We start from the raw sequence: 20,100 nt of genomic DNA on the forward strand, positions 1-20,100 counted from the left end.
TTTCTTTTTGGAGGGGGTGAAATTAGGGATGTAAACGGATCGGATTCGGCTAGGATAGTGCTATATCCGCATCCGCATTCGATTAGCTTTCGGATGGATTCAGATAGTGCTAAATGGATACGAACACGGATACGGATCGAATATTTTATCTGTTTACATGAAAATATAGCTATATTTTCGGATAGCTATAGCATATTCGAATCCACATCCGTTTAGCTTTTGGACGGATTCAAATAATGCTAAACAGATATAAACACAGATTCCAAAAACGAATTTCGATTATTCATTTACACCCCTAGGTGAAATGTAGCTCTTTAACTACCAAAGACGTAAGCACACTCCGTGATCCCAAAAGTTGCTTAAGCTTTTGGGATTGGCGTGTGGTTTGTATGATTAAACAAGAAAGAAAAAAGCATAACTGTAGAACTTCAAATGGTGAAAAGTAATGCAGTACAGAAGTGAAGTCAGAAAGACAAAATATAGCAAAAAAGAATAAAACATCTAAATCCTTTTTCCTTGGGAGTTGGAAAAAGAAAGGCAATAAAGATAAACAGAACAGTGGAACACAGAATCACAAGTTTCCCTAGATACACTTAAAACTTTAAACCAGAACCATGGAGCTTCTCTTCAATGATTTGTTTAAACTTCTCTATCATCTCAGGTGTTAGATGATTTACCCAATCTCCCACCTCACCTCTCCTGAAGAAAGCACTGTGTTCTTCCCCAGTAGCCATCTTCCCAGTCTTGTTTACATCCAAATTGCTCAAATGATCAAAACTACACAACTTCAATATCGTCTCTACTACCCCTTCTTTCTCTTCTTCTTCTGAAATTGGACAACCAAAGAACTCAGCTAACCTTTTCAACTGAACACTTGGTTGAGCTTTCATCTCTTCAAACTTCAAGAATAATACCTTTTCTGGTCTCTCCAAGCTTTGTTTCCAGTACTCCAATATGTGATCCAAGGCTGGTCCATAGTTAATCACACCTCTACAGAAACTATCAAAAGCTTCTTCTAGTGATTGGGTTCCAATTGCTTGAGGTCTCAGCTTGTTTGTGAAATGCCAAGCTGAGATAAACACATCTCTTGGGTCTCTACAGAGAAAAACCATTTTACAACCTAGTTGTTTAACAGATTCAGGAAAGGACACATATGGTAGATGGGTAGAGAAGAGCCTTGGAGAAGCAAAGGAAGTAAGGTCAGGGATTTTGTTTTCAATATAGAGATTAAGCTCTAAGAAAGGAACAAGTTCATGTGGGTTGGCTTTGAGAAGTGGGTGATCATCAGATGAGGAGTAAAGCTTCCGATTTACGATGGCGAATGCGATGGCCTTAAGCCAAGTGGTACCGGATTTGGGAGTGGTAATGAGGAGTAGATCATCTGGGTTAGCTTGGAAGTGTTGTTGGCAAGTGAGAACTCCTTGGAGTTGTCTTGCTGTGTGCCAAAAGCCTTGGTATTGGAAGAGATGATTGGCTACCCATCCTTTGTCTCTAGGGAGAGAAGAGAGGAGGGTTTTACATTCTTGGGTCAGTCCTTCCTCTTGTGACAAATATTTTGGGGGAGTGATTTGAGGGCTTGGCATTTGGGTGTTATGGAAAACCCTAATTTACAAGATTTTCAAGGTTGATGGATTGGATTATAAAAGAAGAAGGGTTGCATACATGTATCTATATATAAGGAGGGAAAGGTAGGAAAGGGTAAGAAAAAATGCATGGATCACCAACCCAAAATCTCCAATGTTCAATTCTCTCAGTCACTTGAGTATTCACTATAGTGAGATGCCAGTATAAGATAAAAGCTTGTTTAAAATGCTGATGACTAGATGACTCACCAACTCTTTTGTTAGTTGAGGTTTTTGATCGGTAGTTGAAGAATTATTCCTATATTAAAAAGTATTAGGTGAAAAGTACTAGATTAAAGGTTGGTTTTGGGATTTAAATGGCTACATGTTGCATGCCATGCTTAAGGAAAGAGAGAGATGTCAGAAAAACATGCAACAGAAGAAAAACAAAGAAAAAGAGAAAGCACACACACTAGACAGAAATTTTTACATGGTTCACCCTCAAGAAAATACGTTACATTCATGGCAGAGCGAAGTCCTAGATCTACTATTTCTGTGAAGAAAATACAAAACCTCTCTCTCAGCCATCTCATCTCTCAAAGTGATAACCACTATATAAAGATACAATATAGAGAAACCCTAACCCGTGAAAGTACAAAATTACCCCAGAAGCCCACCTGGTCTAGTTCAGGTTCTAAACCAACATAGGGCAAAACTTTTTGATTCTTCTTACGCATTTCGAAAGCAAAACAGCCCACCAAAGATTTAATAGTACTTTCTTGATTAGATCTGAGGAGATCAGGCTTCACCAATAACTAGAAAGAGAGAGAGAGAGAGAGAGAGAGAGAGAGAGAGAGAGAGAGAATTCATTAATGAAAAGAAACCTAGTTATGGCCACACCTCATATTTGATAACATCCAATTGTGATTAGAATGGACATGAATTGATGGACATAACTTTCTTCACAAGCTATATATTACATATTAGTTTACATGGAATATACATGGTGGCTATACCTTTTTACATGGATTCTAGAATTTTATATTTTTGACCTTATGCTAAGGCGACTTCTGTAAGCGAAGCATTATATTTTGACCTGAGTGTTGAAAACTGAGTAAGGGTTAGCTAGTGTGTCTTCTGCAAGAGACACATCATGTTAGCATCTAGATGTGATAACAAGTAGGCAAGGGTTCTCACACTGTGGACTAGTGCAGGTAAAAAAACTAATCCAAAGTGTAGGATTAGATTAACAGTTAGGAATATAGGATCTTTTACGGGTACGAATCTTGAATTGATAGATGTTATGAGGAGAAGAATGATTAATATAACTTATATTCAAGAGACTAAATAGAAGAATAAAAATGCTAAGGAGTTGAATGACTTTAAACTTTGATATACTTTGGTATACGGGTGCATGATAAAAATAATAGAGTGGGGTGAGCATAGTTGTGGAAAAATATTTAAGAAATACATGATGGATATTAATAGAGTTGTTAATAGGATTATATCCATTGAGCTTGAGTTGGAGAAAGATGTTATCAATATAATTTGCGTTTTGGACCGCAAGTAGGATTGGATGAAAATAGCAAATTATAATTTTGAGAATACATAAATGGATTAGTGCAAAGTTTTAATCAAGAAAAAATGATTATTATAACGGTTGATTTGAATAAACATGTGAAAGAGACTGTAGAGATCGACTATGAAGGTGCACGTGAAAGATATGCTTTTAGATAGAGGAATGGCTGGTCCAAAATTTAGCTAAAGTTTCATTGCTACTTAGATAATGGGTGGATAATTACTGAAATGGTCCCTACCTCAATAATTTATCTCTCAACTAAATAAAGGTATCTTTTGTGAGATTTTCATTTTTCGCCTTTTTACCTTGAAATCACTAATGAACAGCTAGAATATGCTACAATTATTATGCTTAGCTGTTCTTGAAGGTTAGAAAACCACCAGTCATTGTCAGATATTGATTGCAACTTTTGAGATCACTAGGTTGGTTCAATTATTAGATTTTATTGTGGTATGATGGAAGCCCTGGAGGCCTGGCCATTAGATCATTATGAAAATACTAAATAGTTAATGGGTTCTGGACCTCTGCTCCTCGGGGACCAGATTATCATTTCTTCATCCAAAATTATTTGGGGATGGGGAGGGGGAGGGGGGGTGTTGTGATGGAAATTGCTGACTTCCAACCCAAATTCGACTCAATAAACAACAGTTTTTAAGTATTTAGTGAGATTGGATTGAATGGCCATATTGAGGGTGGGTTGGTGCAACAATAAAGGTTACTCCATCATGACAAAGTGGTTATGGGTTCGAGTCTTGAAATACTTTTTCTGTGAAAGCAGGAATAAGGTTGCATATATTATGACCCTTTCTAAACCGCATGATGACGTAATGGCGGGAGCCTTGCACCTGGTACATCCTAGGATTGAGTGACCATATTAGACTAGCTAGACATGGATTCAAATTGGGTGGGAGGAATACTTAACAAATAATCAAGAAAAACTTGGCAGAATTGAATAGCTCAACATGGTATGAGATTACCACAAATGATACTTAATTTGCTAGGACATGTGATTTATGGTTCAATTAAGAGGGATTAGGTGTGTCATGTGCATGGCCACCCATAGCTAGAGGCCACATGCCTCACATTTAAGGATGTCAAAATGAAATCAAAACTGAATATCAGAATTGGAATCGACCGTTTAAAATTGAATCGAATCGTATCGTAGAAAAATGATTCGGTTTTGATTTTATACGTTCTCTTTTCGGTTCGGTTTGGATTAACGAAACTCTACTTTCTAATAGAAGAAATAATTTGTTTATCTTGTGAGAGTGGAGACGAAAAAAAAAATGGAAAAACAAAGAATAGGAAAGGAAAAGAAGGATGGGTGAAGATGAGAAGTTTTTTTTTTTTTTATCACATAGGCATGGAAAATATGATGAGTGGGGGAGACCGGGAGAGAATAGGAAAATACAGGAATATAAAGGCTTTGAAAACCAAGATTGTCTTCATTACTGTTTCCCAAAATCGACACTACACAAACCGCATATTAGTCGATTGTGAATCAGATAACGAAAATCGAATAGAAACCGGTAAAATCGGACCATGTACAAAATGATTTTGATTTTGGCTAATTCCTATCCGGTTCGATTTTGATTTCACCTCATGAAAATATAACCTGCCCGCACCGCAATAAAGCCGAATAACCAAAACCGCACCGATTGACACCTCTACTCACATTTAGGGATTTTAATTAGATAAATTCATATATAGTCAGCACATTTAGACCTCTTGTTTGTCCCTGCAGAGCAAACACTTCTTCTAGATGAAATCTTGTTCTGGAAGTTTCACTACTTGATTGGTCATTTCATTATCACTCGATAACAGAAAGATATATATAAATAAATAAAAACCACACTAAATTAATTTTCATAAAGTATAGAATGCTACAAGTATCCAATTTTTTAAATAGGTTTAGCATGTATAATCAGTTTAATAGCATATCGGTTCTAATTGTTTCAAAATCAATGGTTTATCGGTTCAAAACCAAACCAAGTCATGTAATAAATGATTTTATTTAATAAAATTAAAATTGAACTATTTAGTAACCAATTTATCAATTCTGATTTAAAAGATTTGATTCAATTATGTGCTTAATGGAGTTCGATCTAATATATGGTTGTTCGATTGAACCAACCTAATATGGAAGAGGTTTAATTAAGAGCTTGATTTAATGTGTTCAATCAGTTCTAGAGCTTTTGGTGTATCAATCAAGTACCTAACATTTGGTATCATAGTTGAATATCACGTCACAGGTTTGAATCACAAAAAAAAATTACCACATGTCAATGAAATACCTAACATTCAGATTCAGTAACCAATTTCGGCTTGCAGTGGGAACCTTAGGTGGGGATAGGGTGGATTTGAATAGAAAATGATGAATGCAATGAGATAATAGGGTACCATCATTGCATTAATCATTGTACCTTCTTTTAACTCATTGATTTGTTACTTTATCCATAAAACTATAAAAATAGCTTGTATGGGTCGATGGTGATTTGATCTCTGCTTTTGTAGTTTTGGGAAAATGTCCTCTGTGGTCACCTTAGAGTCTTAGACACAGTTACGGTAAAATGATCGTTCCACCCTTATGAAAGGCGAAAACCACCAGCAGATGTCAACTCACATTCTCATTGATTGCCACACATGCATGACCCTTCTTTTTATAATGCAAAAGATGGAATGAGATTAATCTTTGTGATAATTGATCTTTGGTCTCTATTTTGACAGACTTTTTTTATGTAACTTTACTTTTAGAGAATGTTTTAAGTTAGTTGGTAAGTTGCTTTAGGTTCTTCATATTGATTATCTAGAACATGTTCTTTTGTCTTCAGTTGATGTCTTTTATATCCAAAGACATGATTCCTTGGGTTTATAGATGTCTAAGACTCTAAGGTTCCACAAATATACATGGAAGAAAACAAACTAAAAATATCAAGACCAAGAAGATAATGTAGCTTTCTTTGAGACTTTACAATAATTTGCTTAATCATGTTTCTAGAGATCTACCTTAGAATGAGATACCTCCTCTTCTTTTAAAGCTAATTTGTTTTTGTTCCAAGACAAGATCCTTTCTTCTTCTTAGGGCTTTTGAATATCTTCCATCTGAAGGTTAAACTAGTTTCTCCAACTTGAAAATAGAATCTGATATCTCATGTTTCTAGGAAGCTGATTGAACAAGTGGCTGCTCATCCGTCCAACTCCATTCCACCTATATTGTTGGGGTATGGTGTCTTGTATTCTATCGCTTGCATAAGTGAGTTGATTCTGAAGGGCCATTAAGCGATTGAAGGCATCGAAACCCAGAGAAATCGGCCCACAAACCTTCTATGTTATCTTTGTTATTGTCAGAAAAAAAAAATTTAGGATTATATGGATATTTTAGTAAGGTAAATTACTTGTTAGGGTTTTGCTATAAATTTATGGTGAGAGTACATTCTCAGTAATCAATCTGAGAGTGGTGTGAGGGTGAGCGATTGTAACCCTATTCTCCATTGATAGTGAAGCAGATCTGAACCACGTAAAACTTTGTATGCAACAGTGTCATCATTTTTTTTACGATTTCCATTCGTTTTCTGCATCGTTTTAGGTTCTCGTTTTCTACATTAATATATAGTTAGGTTATACTAAGTATGTCATTCACGACAATGGAAAGACCAGAAATAGCCTCACACTTCTTTATATTACCATCCATTGTGCAAGTATCCTCGCTACCAACAACTCTTCGTAAGTAAAACTGAGAATGAAGAGATTTCACATAGATCGAAAGGGGGGAAAAGAAAGAATGGATCATCTACACGTACCAACAGGTGAACGTACATGTGAGAGCCAGCCACCTGTCCTATTTTTCCCATTTACAATGGGGAGGAAGGGTTTTTATGGAAACAAAATTAAATGATTGACTCTCACATATACGTTCACATGTTGATACGTGCAAAGGAACCGAACTCGGGAAAGGAGGTTGACCAAATTAAAAATGGGTTCCAAGAAAGACAATTATTTAACAAATGGAAAGCGAGGATCCACTACTTTTTAATAATGATGAGAGGGGAATCGAATCAAATCTAAAGTACAAACAGAAAGGTCTAAGGATGGGAGGAATTAATGGAGAAATGGAGTAATCGAGTGTGTAAAGAAGGTTACCACATACCCACAAGCTCAACAATTAACATCTAAGGGCAAGGGAGGAGGTCGTTTGTCAAGTTCCCGGACCTCCTCAGTTATTCTCTCGCCCCGTTGAGTGGAGTGCCCTTGCATTTAACCTCTTCAGATTATTTTTCATTTTTCTTTTAATTTTAGTAATTAGTTACTCCTAAACTATTTAAAAGTAAATGTCGATATGTCCGAGTGGTTAAGGAGACAGACTCGAAATCTGTTGGGCTTTGCCTGCGCAGGTTCGAATCCTGCTGTCGACGGTTTCTTTCCCTTTTGCGTCTCCACATATTGAAGGGATATCTGATAAACGGTTGCTGTGCAGGCAGGGGCCATGCAACCAGGTAACACGATGCCTCTGGTCCTGGGTAGATACCCAATTGTGCTCCTCCATTGGCCCAAACGCTTGTGTAGAGACCATACGACCAAGTAGAGATCTCTTGTCCTTATTTAATTATAGGAGACAGTTTTCCTCCACTCGATCCTTTATGTATTTATTTTTCCTTTTCTTTTACCCCATTAAATCAAAGACTTTTGTTACGTTTTGTATATGGTCCACCATTTTTGTATCATAATTCGGGCTCATATTCCAGCAATCCAGCTCGAGTATAAAAAGAACAAGTCAGGTTTACATGAACGTATGAGAACGGCTCACTGCCATTAAGATGGAATCCACCCTGTAGGACCCACATGGAGTGGATTCCATCTAAATGGCTGTGAACCGTTCTTGTACATCGATTGTCCATTTGTCAATTTCTTAGCTTACACATCAGCAATATTACTCACTTTCTAGACTATATAACTATAATTGTTTTTTCTCGTGTTTTCATTTCCAGCCATTCTCTTCCCTTTAACTTCTCTATCAGTCCAAATCTTGCCCCATGGTTGATCATTTTACCACTTGTTGCAATACTTTTAGAATCAAGACAAAATATGTACAAAATTCGGCATCCAACTAAATCTACTTGGCCACATATTTTAGGACATTTTAGAGAAACCTTTCTTAACAAACAATAGGTAATTGTGCTGATAGTGTGAGAAGGAAGAATATTTGAGAGCTACATGGGCCATTTTTTTTCCTGTAATCATGTTATACCCCACTTTGGTGAACCCACCAACATTACTGTTTTTGGTGCTCTCATTGACCCATTGGTCAGGGAAAATTTTTCCTAGACCAACAATTTTTTCTTGGATCGAGTTTACTTCACCAATGCTGAAAGAAGAATCCCCTCACCATAGACATCTAAACCTTCCATTGAACCTGAAAGGGCATTTGTGAACATGAACAATAGGGTGTGAGAATTCATAATGAATCCAAAATTCAATCATAAGGTCACATCACCAGTGGAGAACCAAGAAAGCAAAAGAACAAAACTGGGCGATTTTGCCAAAAAAATTAAGTAAATATTTCCAACTGGTGGTGACAGTTTCTGATTTTCTTATTGTTGTTGCAATACAACGTAGTAATGAGAACTTGGTGATGGGATGTTGCAGACTGTATCAAGTATATCAAAGAGTTTGCTGATGTTCTGTATTAGGTCTCTTCGAGGAATCTGGCCACCTTTGAAAGTAGGAGTCCTCAGCCTCTATAACGACCTGCAAAGAAAACCAACATCACCACTCTTTGCTGGAAAATGGATGCAGTGTAAAGACTCATCCAATGGGGTAGTTATTAACTTTCCATTTGAAATCAAATGTAAACTAACCTGAAGAATCATAATGGCTGCATTTTTGTCTAGAACTTCATTGTATTCGTGGCACGATAAATTCTGCAACATGAAAAGTTCTTGAGCAACTGGACATTATTGAAATGGATGTCATACTTCTTACAGTTTGAACCCTCAAATCCTTCCCCCCATCCCCACCCCCCAAAAAAAGAAAAGAAAAAGAAAATAGGGAGCAGCACAGGCCCACGCCATGATAGATTTTTCCGCAGCATTCAAAAATCTTGAGAAACATACATATACTTCAACGGAATGACATGTTTCTCAAGTTGAACCCTATAATCCCCCTCACCCCCATGAAAAGAGGGAGGCGGGGGGGGGGGGGGGGGAGAGCAAATCCAGGTTTATTTGCCACATGGCAATTCAGGTGGGGCCCCTTTTTTTTTTTTTTTTTTTGGTGAAAGGTGGACCCCACTCTCACCTACTTATGTGGCCAAGTTTACCATTGAAAAATACAAAGGAATATGTACAAAAGAGGGTGGGTTATATGCTTGAACCCCAAATTGATACCAAACAAATACATGGCATCATCTTCCTGTTCCAAAGGAAAGAGGGAGGAAAGAAGAATCTTGATAGGTCATGTTAGTCTGTGAGTGAGGTATTTTACACTAACTTGAACACAGTTAGGGCAACCAGCAGCTCCCAAGCATGGGCATGTCGTGACAAGCTCCAAAGCAGAAGCTAACAGTACTGAGAAAAGCGGCTGCACCTGTTTCACAATTCCAACTAGCTGGAATGTCAATGATACTCTTTTCCATTCTTCTGATACAACCATAAAGCAACTCACAAATAAACTCATCTATTTTATTTATTTATTTTTTTTGGGGGTGGGGGGGAAGCTTGAACAGTCGAGATAAATCCATATTACAAAACAAAATCTGTAGGTGTTTAGGCATGAGGCATCAACCTGTGGTTCATAACATTAAAACAAAAATGCCTGCATTTCTCTATTTTACATATATTATCTGTATTTTACATATATTATACATCATGTACATCACTAACATCTTTACTTGGTTACTAATATGGCAGCGGCTTAAAAGGGTAAGCACGTTGTTCAATATCAACAAAGATTATACGAAGCATGAGATAGCAAACTCTTTCAATTCAAACAAATTAATTCAAATTCATTACTCAAATCGAAAGGAGGGTTTCCCCTTTTATGCTTTAATAATAACCAGCTATAAAATTGACCATGATTGGGGAATTAATAAACCTCAAACCAAAACTAAAACTAACTCCAGTGTCCTAATGCATTAATAACACTAAACAAAGAAAGAAACTGCCAGACAATTAAAAGAACTATAACTAAGAAAAATATCCTCCAAAAAATTAGCCCACAAATCCTAGAATTCTGAATTACATAAGCCATTTAAAAGACCTCCAACTGACCCCATGAGCTGTATGTTGATAAGGTTCCTGGTTTTCAGGAATTTCAGAATCGCAAGCTTTAAAACCTTCTTCAAATGGATCCCCCAAGAACTGCTGCTGGTTCATTGAACCTGGTCACCCAATGAATTGAATTATATTTTGAACCAGAAAAGTTCAAATCTGAACCAAACCAGCCCAAACCAAAGCAGTCATGCATTATTCCCCATTATTAGAAAAACAAATCACCGTTGAATTAGTGCTTCTCACCAACATCCAGGACAAAATCAATGACCGTCTGATTGTAAAGGGTCAATCGTGATCATCGATCAATTTATCTTCAATTCTGATCATGGGTTCCTCTTGAGATTCTTCATCGTCAAAGGCTTCATTGGTCAATATGTAGGCTTCTTAGGTCAATATGCCTTCAACTTGAGGTTGAAGAACTTCAAGCATAACTCGAATTTTTTTATTGAATTCTTCAATGGCTACTCTTTGTTACTCTGATGCAGATTCATCACCAAATAGGGCTTGTTTGCTTAGGAATAAGTCTAGGGTTGGGTTATATACATGTTGGGCCTTTGATCCCGTGGGTTTTCTATGTAATAGGCCACTTTTATGTGCCTAAAATATGGGTAATTAGGTTGCATACGTGATTCCTTACTTAGTGAAAAGCTTCAGGTTTGGCTCTGATACCAAGTTGATGAAGTTTGTATCCACAAATTCCAATCAAGAATTTGGCTCTGATATCAAGTTGATGAAGTTTGTATCCACACATTCCAATTAGGAATAAGTGAATCCCAACCGCATGACAGGCATACCTATGGATTTGGATCTGATATCTTGAATGTACATGCAAATCTGTAACAGAATGGAGTAACCGCTAGGATGTAAAATAGATCTATTCCCAAAAAGGAAAACTCAGATCAATGCGAGGGAATAAGAACGGGCTCAATCTGCTAGGAAGAAGAAGAGGGTGGGAAGAGAGAGAAGAAAGGAAAGGAAAACCCACAAATCGTGGGAGGGAAGAAAGGAAACAGAAGAGGTAGCAAACTCTTTCAATTCAAACAAACTAATTCAAATCATAAGGAGGGTTTCCCTTTTACATGCTTTTATAACCAGCTATAAAACTTGACCACTAACTCCTCCAGCCATAGGCTAAGAATGGAGTGTCCTAATGAATTAATTAAAAACACTAAATAAAGAAAGAAATTGCTAGACAATTAAAAGTAATAAAACTAAGAAAGAGATCCTCCAAAAAATTAGCCCACGATTGGTCATCTAGTAGTCTTTCCTGTTCATCGTAATTAGACCGTTTCCTCCTTAGGATGCTCGAAGAGTGTTTAAAGAAACTTTCCTTCATCACATTATCCCTTCCTTGAGCATTTGGATCAGATTGAACTCCGTCTCTTGAGATACCAGATAAATACGATAAATCGCTCATCATGTCAGACCATGCCAAATCAGAAAATGACGATGCAGAAATTGGGTTGGGATCTTGCGATGAAGCTGTAGGCTTACTGGATAGTTGATGATGCGTCTGAGGCCGTTCCTTCTTGGTAAAAGGAACGAGAACTAAGAAATCGTCATGGCCAAGAGAGTGATTACCTATTTGATTCCCCAAGCTCAGCTTAGTGCCCTACAGCAACGAATTCAGATATTAAAGATGTAATTGAAAGAAATCAAAAAAATGGTAACAATTAAGAAGATGACGATCAGAACAGCAAATTACACGAATTCTTTAGAATATAAATTCAACGAAGTGATGGGTTACCTTGAAAAAGAGATGAAAATTTGGAGAGTTCTTGGCTGGAAGGAACGATTCCTTCAACTTGAGTTTTAGTTCTTCGATAGTACTTATCGGGGAAATTGAGATAGTTGTCGATTCACCGGCAAGACTCCGAACTTGGACTGGTCTGATTTCCCTCTCGGTCTCCGCCATCTCTTCTAGGCTCTATCGTTTTGCTCGGAGCAAGTTCAATATTTACGGCGACAGGTGAGTCGCAAGTCGAGTCCGTTGAGTTCGGTCGCGGGAATTCGTCAGGTACTCAACTCAAAACCCTATGTTTTGGCGGGGAAATCATCGTTCATGGAATGGTACGAACGGCACGTACCGTTCTCCCGTGACGGTTGTTGATTTGTCCATCTTCCTCTCTTTCTCGAATACTAGGTTTTTTGTCCTACATTTAAGAGAATATTACTTGGACACCCCCTAAACTATGGCCTAATTACTTGTTTTTCCCAATTTTTTAAACAATTACTTGAACAACCCTGCAGTTTACCATTTCTTTCTAGTAGGTCATGTCCATTCACCGGACTCAAAGGTACAACCCCACCAGACTCAAAGGTGCAAACTTCTCCAATCGGACTGCTTCTCTGAGTTTCTGTAGACGAAAACCATTTTAAACTGTTGAAACCCCTTTCGTTTTTTATCTTTTCTTCTCCAATTTTGTCTCTCTGCCCTCCTGATTTCACGACTTCTCTCTTGTTCCCCTATTTTCCCCTATGTGTTTGTGAAGTTCCACACAGTCAACCCACGCAGCTTTCTCCTGAATAAGTAAGCGATAGTAGGTATTGAAATATCCAACGGTAGCCAATAGATGTCAAATTCTGAGCAAAACAAATAAGTAACCAAACTCTTAAAAACCTTCTCCTGATATTTCAAATATTGCTGCTGCTGATGGATAGGAGTCTCGTATTTTCTGGTTATTTGTTCTTGATCGATTGCTGAAGCAATCAATTGCTATCGTTGATGTTGCAGATCTGAATCTATCACTGCTATCGTTGATGGTTGTTATTTCTATTATTGGAAATTATTTGCTCAAATTTGTTCAAATAGGGCCTATTTGGTATTTTATTTTCTACTATGAGTAGATTGGAGATTATTCGTGGCTGCTCATGATTATGGGATTTTTTGTGATGTTCATCCTTGGTGATGCTGGTTATTGCTGTTGTATGATGATGGATTATTCTTTATTGCATTTTCCGCATTATTTGTCCACATGTAATGCTACACGTGAGGGGGAAGATTGAAGATTATTGTTATTATCTGCTCAAGTTATCAGCTGAAGATTATTATTATTTTGTTCATGTCATCGACTCGTGTCCTCAGAAACAATTTTTATGTATGAAGATAGATACTTGTGGTATTCAGCAACAGTGCAATCTATCAGTGGTCCACAGCAACCTTATGTTGTCTGGTTCACAGCAACCTGACGCTGCTACTTGGTCCCCAGCAACACGATATTGCTACTTCTGGAATCCCAGCAACCTTATGCTGTTACTTGGTTCACAGTAACCAATACTGCATTTTTCTCAATGGTTCGCAGTGACCTATACTGCACTTTTACCTGGTTCGCAACAACCTATGGTACAATTTTAACTGTCACCTCTATTTGGGGCTCATAAGTGCATTGATATTTGCACTTTTATCTGTCTTCTTTGTGAAGCTTACTACTCACTACCTATCTTCCTTAGGAAGAGCTTCTGATGTTGTTGCTGCTATGAAATTTTGGATTGATGTTGGTGCTCTTTGCGCGTATTTTGCTCGTTGTTATTTGGATTTATTCGACACAAAGATTTTTATCGAATAAGCAACTCAAGTTCTGTTAGCAGTTTTTTGCTATGTCTGAATTCTGTTACAGCAGCACTTCGTCTTTGTTTCTATTCTTTTCTAGTTACTAATTGCTGATGCACTTGCTATTTCTGTTCACCTAAATTTCCTAATCTGATTCCTTGTTTCTATATTGAGATTACTTGCTATTTTGATTCCTTGTTGCTATTTTTTGCTGGTTATTAAATTTGGTCCCTCTTTTGGTGACTTGCTGTTTTTAGACTACCTCGTATTTTCAAATCTGACCATGAGATCAACATAAGATTTTACAGACTTGTCCTCCTAGACAAATAGATCACTTGACCAGAATGCCATGCATATGCAGCATATTTGAGTTGTTTAAATAGAGTTATCTCGTTTTCTCTCAATTCGGGTTTTGTCCCTACCTATGATCCTGTCGCAAGCTGATCTCCCACTGGACTTCACTAGTACGAGATTAGCACTGCATTAGCAACAGTCAGGTTTGCCTATCACAAACTCAAACTGACTTATCCTAACCTGAGTCAACCCATGAACAGGTCATAGCAGTGAAGGGTAAGAGTGGGACGAGGTTGGGCCAGGATAGGAGATATGTGAAGTAAATCAATGAGGTAAAATAAAATAGTAGACATGTAGGATTTAAATGCTCAATGCTGCTAACAAAAGCAATGTTTGCAACAACCAAACACTACCATCGATTCACCAAATGAAGCCAAAACCTAACCTGAAACCTATTTGATTGTACCACACCCAACCAGGTTGTTAACCTTAATAACAAATTCAATGAGAAGTTGCAGGAAAAAATCAAGCAAACTAATTCAAAAGATGTATGAATCATATGGATTGGAAAAAGGCCGCATCAGAATATCCCACGGTCCAGAATTTAGAAAAACTAAGTATTATTTTTTGTTACTTGCTAAGCCTGGCTCCACTAAAATTTTATTACTTCTTATACTAGAAAAATTAGGGATATAACTCACTAAATAAAGGAACCAAATAATGATCTTTCATTGCACTGAAATGAGTACAAAACACCTTCAAGAAAGGGAGCAAAGAAATTGCAGCAATAGTATAGGCATCATGACTTAATACGACATTCCATTTTGCATGCCATTCATGTTCAAAAAAGACCTGTACATGAGAAAAAGTTGTACATGGAGAACATACCATGAAGAAGGTAACAGCCTCCAATAGTCTTTTTCTGAAGGCACTCTCCCGTTTCTTCTTCTTGTTTAGGACCGTTGAGGTTAGGACCTTTTTTCTAACTGCAGACCATCAATTTGGAACCAACAAACAGCTGCATAAGAAGCCATTCAATAATGAAAAGTGGGGTGACCAGCATGTAGCCGAACATACCAGTCCTACGATTGTCGGCTTCAATTACCAGCTCACTCAAAGAATCAAAAATAACAATGGAATCACCCACATTGGCAGCAGCAGTCTGTTGGTCACCAAACTTCACTACCTGAGAAGGAAAAGACATAGATATCCTTAAACATGGTAAGAACTATGAAGTTACCTTTGTTTAAGATGGATTTATTTGCTAGACAAAATGAATTGTATCACAGAATCCAGGATATTTAATCCAACAACCCAGAGAATTGATCCTTAACTGAATCATATATGGAGAAAACAGAAAATTGGGATGAAAAATTAGGTTGAATGATGAATTTTTCCTACTGCAGGGGCTGCCCAACAACATCAAAGGAATATAACCCATTGAGCGCCAGGTTTCAAGAAGAGAAAGCTGAAGAACAAACTCCTTTGGAAGGTCATGCCGGCCGAAGACATCACTGCCCTAACAAGCAACTCCATGAGCGCCTCTCGCCTCCTGTAGTTTTCTTCGCTTGTGTAAGGCCTGTTTTCTCCTTATTAGTAAATGCTGCTTGAGCGTTGACATGGCTGGCAACCAAGATAGAACCACCAAGGCAAGGCTTGGCGTAAACCACCAACTAGACAACTCATTATCCTCCTCTTTCAATGGTTCTTATTAATAGGCTTCTATTGATGAGGATCTTCTAGGTGAATAATCTGTTTTTCTTCTTTCAAAATTTCTATCTATCAAGTTTAATTTTCAATGTTTGAAATCCTTTTTTTCTCTTGAACCAATATGAACAAACAAACCAGGGTAAAGTAATTCCATTATTAAACTCAAAAAAAAAAAAAAAAAAAGAACTCAGAATTCAACCAAAAGGAACATTTAAGGCTCAAAAACCACCACAATAACTAAAATGCCTGAAAGTATCAGCAACTCCAAAGGTAGGGTTTGTCGTATGCTATTTTCTACAGCGCATAAAAAGATTTGGCTTTTTCCGTTTATGTTTTCCAATTATTATAGGGAAGGGAGGTTGAAAAAAACAACTGATCATTCCTTTATCAACCCAGCCATTTGCCATGAGGATTAATTGTTCTCTGAAAGCATTTGATAAGAGATGAGTATTAGAACGTTTACAACAAGCAGCATGGTCATGGTGGAAAAATTCCTTTTGGATGGATTCTTCTCTCACAGTCTATGCAATACAAAACTCAACCCAACTGTCCTTGGTCCTCATAATTCAGAGTCAGCTAATGCAATATAGAAACATGGAAAGGGAATCAGTTAATGCAAGATTAAACACACATGAAAGGGAGTAATAGTTCCTTAGTGTAAACATATGATATATGGGTCCCACACTGAGAAATCCTTAATGATGATTATGAGGATAAAAAATGAATAAGGAAGAACTTTAAATACTGTCAAAACTGCCTCATTCCAACATATATGTGAAAATGAAATAATGTTTAGTGATAGCATCATTTACGTCTGGACAAAGAACTGAAAGATGCTTCAGGTCCGCAATATCAATATCGAATCCAAATTTCCTAAGCTGCTTCAATGCTCCATCTAAATGATCCAAAGTGATTCTCTCCTGCTGCATTTGGAATACCACATAAAAGGTGTTTATGAAAGCAAAGCCCTTCAGTACCCTCTTCAACCATGAAGGACACAGGCACGACTTTTTCTTCTCATTGCACGGAATTGCGTCATTATCTGCTAAAGAAACTTTCAAGAAGCAACTCCCTGACTGCGGATCAGACAAACAATCCACTAACTCCAAAAACTGAATAAACTTTTTACTGTTCTTTTCATCAAGAACCTTCTTGCTAGCTGAGCCTTGGGTACTCTGAACAAGGTCATCTAGTAGTCTTTCCTGTTCATCGTAATTAGACCGTTTCCTCCTTAGGATGCTCGAAGAGTGTTTAAAGAAACTTTCCTTCATCACATTATCCCTTCCTTGAGCATTTGGATCAGATTGAACTCCGTCTCTTGAGATACCAGATAAATACGATAAATCGCTCATCATGTTAGACCATGCCAAATCAGAAAACGACGATGCAGACTTTTGGTTGGGACCTTGCGATGAAGCTGTAGGCTTGCTGGAGAGTTGATGATGCGTCGGAGGCCGTTCCTTCTTGGTAAAAGGAACGAGAACGAAGAAATCGTCATGCCCAAAAGAGTGACTGCCAATCTGACTCCCCAAGCTCAACTTAGTGCCCTACAGCAACGAATTCAGACATTAAATATGTAATTGAAAGAAATCAAAAAAATGGTAACAATTAAGAAGATGACGATCAGAACAGCAAATTACACGAATTCTTTAGAATATAAATTCAACGAAGTGATGGGTTACCTTGAAAAAGAGATGAAAATTTGGAGAGTTCTTGGCTGGAAGGAACGATTCCTTCAACTTGAGTTTTAGTTCTTCGATAGTACTTATCGGGGAAATTGAGATAGTTGTCGATTCACCGGCAAGACTCCGAACTTGGACTGGTCTGATTTCCCTCTCGGTCTCCGCCATCTCTTCTAGGCTCTATCGTTTTGCTCGGAGCAAGTTCAATATTTACGGCGACAGGTGAGTCGCAAGTCGAGTCCGTTGAGTTCGGTCGCGGGAATTCGTCAGGTACTCAACTCAAAACCCTATGTTTTGGCGGGGAAATCATCGTTCATGGAATGGTACGAACGGCACGTACCGTTCTCCCGTGACGGTTGTTGATTTGTCCATCTTCCTCTCTTTCTCGAATACTAGGTTTTTTGTCCTACATTTAAGAGAATATTACTTGGACACCCCCTAAACTATGGCCTAATTACTTGTTTTTCCCAATTTTTTAAACAATTACTTGAACAACCCTGCAGTTTACCATTTCTTTCTAGTAGGTCATGTCCATTCACCGGACTCAAAGGTACAACCCCACCAGACTCAAAGGTGCAAACTTCTCCAATCGGACTGCTTCTACGAGTTTTCGTAGACGAAAACCATTTTAAACTGTTGAAACCCCTTTCGTTTTTTATCTTTTCTTCTCCAATTTTGTCTCTCCGCCCTCCCGATTTCACGACTTCTCTCTTGTTCCCCTATTTTCCCCTATGTGTTTGTGAAGTTCCACACAGTCAACCCACGCAGACTTTCTCTGAATAAGTAAGCGATAGTAGGTATTGAAATATCCAACGGTAGCCAATAGATGTCAAATTCTGAGCAAAACAAATAAGTAACCAAACTCTTAAAAACCTTCTCCTGATAGGTCTCCAAATCTGGGCAGAAAAAACAAGTAGAAAGAGAAGAAAAGCCCCACAATATTGAATTTTTATCCTCTCCTGTTACAGCACGGTGTTGTACTGCATCGTGCGACGCTGCAGAGGCCATGTGGCACAGCTGTGAAACCCGGTCAAATTTTCGAATAAATTTGAACTTTTGGAACTTGTGTGATTTCAGGTTCCAGGTCTCAGTTTATGGTAGCATCGATGCTATGGACTATATCGGTCGAGGATACAGACGAATCTCTCGACACTCTTATGGAGGACTCCAGGGATTCTTATCGGCTTGCTCTGTTGGAGTCGAGAGGACCCCGTGAAACCCCCACCGGAGTTACTTGTCGGGATCTGCTCTCTGGAGGCCATGCAAAGGCTCTCCCTCAACTAAAATTATTGTAAGTATAATTTATTTATATTTATATAAGTGTTTTGTATGACCGATTAGGATTAGAGGGGGTGTCTACGTAAATTTACCTGTGGGACCCACTTTCCCAGTGGAGAACACTGTCCGGACATTTACCCTTGTCCGGATCACCCTTGATGTCGCATGACATCATTCATACTGAAATAAGGTAATAAATACAAGAGAATTAGTTTTAGAAATAATTTATAACTAAAAGACCATCTTACCCCTTAGTGGTTGAATGAAACATATATATATACAAACTTCTCTTAAACCATTCACTATTCACAAGTTAGAGAGAAACACTGAATTTCGTTCGACTTAGGAAAGAAAGAAAGAAAGTGGAAAAGAGAAGAGAAATAGGAAGAACTTGGGGCTGCTCTTAAGGTTTTGGCTCCCACATCCGACTGTGGACTAGGATCTCCATTACAAGGCTGTCTCTAACAAATACAGGTAAGCCTTGAGAAACTCTTGTTATTCCTCTCTTCTTCTCCTCTTCAATTGCTGGAATTCAGTCCAAGAATACCTGAAATAGAAACTCTGCCATTAAAGCTCTAAGTTTGAGCTCAATTGACATGGACCTTGAGTAATTGCTTGTTGTCCTGCTGTAATTGGACTCAAATATGCCTGAAATTCCATGGTTGTACCTCTATTCAGCCTAGGTTTTGTGTCTAGTGACTAAACCATAAACCCTAACCTAATTAATTTAGGTTTAATTGAAGAAATTTCTAAATTACTTATGTAATCATGAAATTGGAACCCTGGATAGGTTGACCCACCTTAAAATGATGTTAAAACATCAAATTGGGCCCATGCATGTAAGGATCTGTCCAAAAATAGCAAAAACCCCAAATTCGGACACACTCCCGGATGCAGTTGCAGGTCCATGGGCGGTTGACCGGCCCTATTGGAGTCTGCATCCGGCTGGTCCTATTTGGTGCCCTTGCTGCCCTGTTATGTTGGGAATTGTCTTGACTTCAAACTAGACCTAATATATATTGTGTTGTTATGATATTAGGGTCTGATTCTCTGCTATCCTTGTGTGCTTTGCTGACCTATTGGAGAATTACCTAGTTGAATTAGACTTCGATCCAGGTAAGGGGATTCGACCTTAATTTCCTGCGTGTTTATCACGTTAATTTCAACTTTATGCTGA

The 20,100-nt window shown here is 38.0% G+C and overlaps 4 protein-coding genes and 1 non-coding gene across 5 annotated transcripts; 1 reads left to right on the top strand and 4 right to left on the bottom strand.

The window, feature by feature from the left end:
* Nucleotides 1-572: 572 nt before the first annotated feature.
* LOC122663755 (cytosolic sulfotransferase 12-like) lies at nucleotides 573-1,595 on the bottom strand. The gene has a single exon (XM_043859397.1). The coding sequence runs from the start codon at nucleotides 1,581-1,583 to the stop codon at nucleotides 594-596; it is 990 nt and encodes a 329-aa protein (XP_043715332.1). The 5' UTR covers nucleotides 1,584-1,595; the 3' UTR covers nucleotides 573-593.
* Nucleotides 1,596-7,471: 5,876 nt separating this feature from the next.
* Nucleotides 7,472-7,553, top strand: TRNAS-CGA. The gene has a single exon. It is a non-coding gene; the product is annotated as a tRNA-Ser (tRNA).
* Nucleotides 7,554-8,694: 1,141 nt separating this feature from the next.
* LOC122663756 lies at nucleotides 8,695-9,819 on the bottom strand. The gene is made up of 3 exons (XM_043859398.1): nucleotides 9,628-9,819; nucleotides 8,997-9,059; nucleotides 8,695-8,886 (listed from the first exon to the last, which is right to left on the bottom strand). The coding sequence occupies exons 1-3, from the start codon at nucleotides 9,811-9,813 to the stop codon at nucleotides 8,800-8,802; spliced, it is 336 nt and encodes a 111-aa protein (XP_043715333.1). The 5' UTR covers nucleotides 9,814-9,819; the 3' UTR covers nucleotides 8,695-8,799.
* Nucleotides 9,820-10,248: 429 nt separating this feature from the next.
* Nucleotides 10,249-12,353, bottom strand: LOC122665916. The gene is made up of 5 exons (XM_043862044.1): nucleotides 12,157-12,353; nucleotides 11,654-12,021; nucleotides 11,204-11,283; nucleotides 10,407-10,516; nucleotides 10,249-10,296 (listed from the first exon to the last, which is right to left on the bottom strand). Exons 1-5 carry the CDS (start codon nucleotides 12,322-12,324, stop codon nucleotides 10,249-10,251), a joined length of 774 nt encoding a protein of 257 aa, XP_043717979.1. The 5' UTR covers nucleotides 12,325-12,353.
* A 2,823-nt stretch (nucleotides 12,354-15,176) lies between these two features.
* Nucleotides 15,177-17,842, bottom strand: LOC122664927. Its single transcript, XM_043860963.1, has 4 exons — nucleotides 17,646-17,842; nucleotides 16,776-17,510; nucleotides 15,331-15,439; nucleotides 15,177-15,271 (listed from the first exon to the last, which is right to left on the bottom strand). The coding sequence occupies exons 1-4, from the start codon at nucleotides 17,811-17,813 to the stop codon at nucleotides 15,222-15,224; spliced, it is 1,062 nt and encodes a 353-aa protein (XP_043716898.1). The 5' UTR covers nucleotides 17,814-17,842; the 3' UTR covers nucleotides 15,177-15,221.
* Between the last annotated feature and the right edge of the window lie 2,258 nt (nucleotides 17,843-20,100).

The sequence above is a fragment of the Telopea speciosissima genome, chromosome 6, assembly GCF_018873765.1.
Source record: "Telopea speciosissima isolate NSW1024214 ecotype Mountain lineage chromosome 6, Tspe_v1, whole genome shotgun sequence".
Classification (NCBI taxonomy): domain Eukaryota; kingdom Viridiplantae; phylum Streptophyta; class Magnoliopsida; order Proteales; family Proteaceae; genus Telopea; species Telopea speciosissima.

Bases quoted from the DNA above. Each gene is read 5' to 3' on its own strand.
- LOC122663755 (XM_043859397.1), bottom strand. From the start codon at position 1,583: ATGCCAAGCCCTCAAATCACTCCCCCAAAATATTTGTCACAAGAGGAA.
- LOC122663756 (XM_043859398.1), bottom strand. From the start codon at position 9,813: ATGAGTTTATTTGTGAGTTGCTTTATGGTTGTATCAGAAGAATGGAAA. The intron at 9,060-9,627 runs GTTAGTGTAAAA...TTCATGTTGCAG, and splicing joins GTTGCCCTAACTGTGTTCAA to AATTTATCGTGCCACGAATA. The intron at 8,887-8,996 runs GTTAGTTTACAT...TTTTCTTTGCAG, and splicing joins CAGCCATTATGATTCTTCAG to GTCGTTATAGAGGCTGAGGA.
- LOC122665916 (XM_043862044.1), bottom strand. From the start codon at position 12,324: ATGGCGGAGACCGAGAGGGAAATCAGACCAGTCCAAGTTCGGAGTCTT. The intron at 12,022-12,156 runs GTAACCCATCAC...TCGTTGCTGTAG, and splicing joins ATTTTCATCTCTTTTTCAAG to GGCACTAAGCTGAGCTTGGG. The intron at 10,517-11,203 runs GTATGCCTGTCA...TTGGGTGACCAG, and splicing joins TATCAGATCCAAATCCATAG to GTTCAATGAACCAGCAGCAG.
- LOC122664927 (XM_043860963.1), bottom strand. From the start codon at position 17,813: ATGGCGGAGACCGAGAGGGAAATCAGACCAGTCCAAGTTCGGAGTCTT. The intron at 17,511-17,645 runs GTAACCCATCAC...TCGTTGCTGTAG, and splicing joins ATTTTCATCTCTTTTTCAAG to GGCACTAAGTTGAGCTTGGG. The intron at 15,272-15,330 runs GTATGTTCGGCT...CTTCTTATGCAG, and splicing joins AGCCGACAATCGTAGGACTG to CTGTTTGTTGGTTCCAAATT.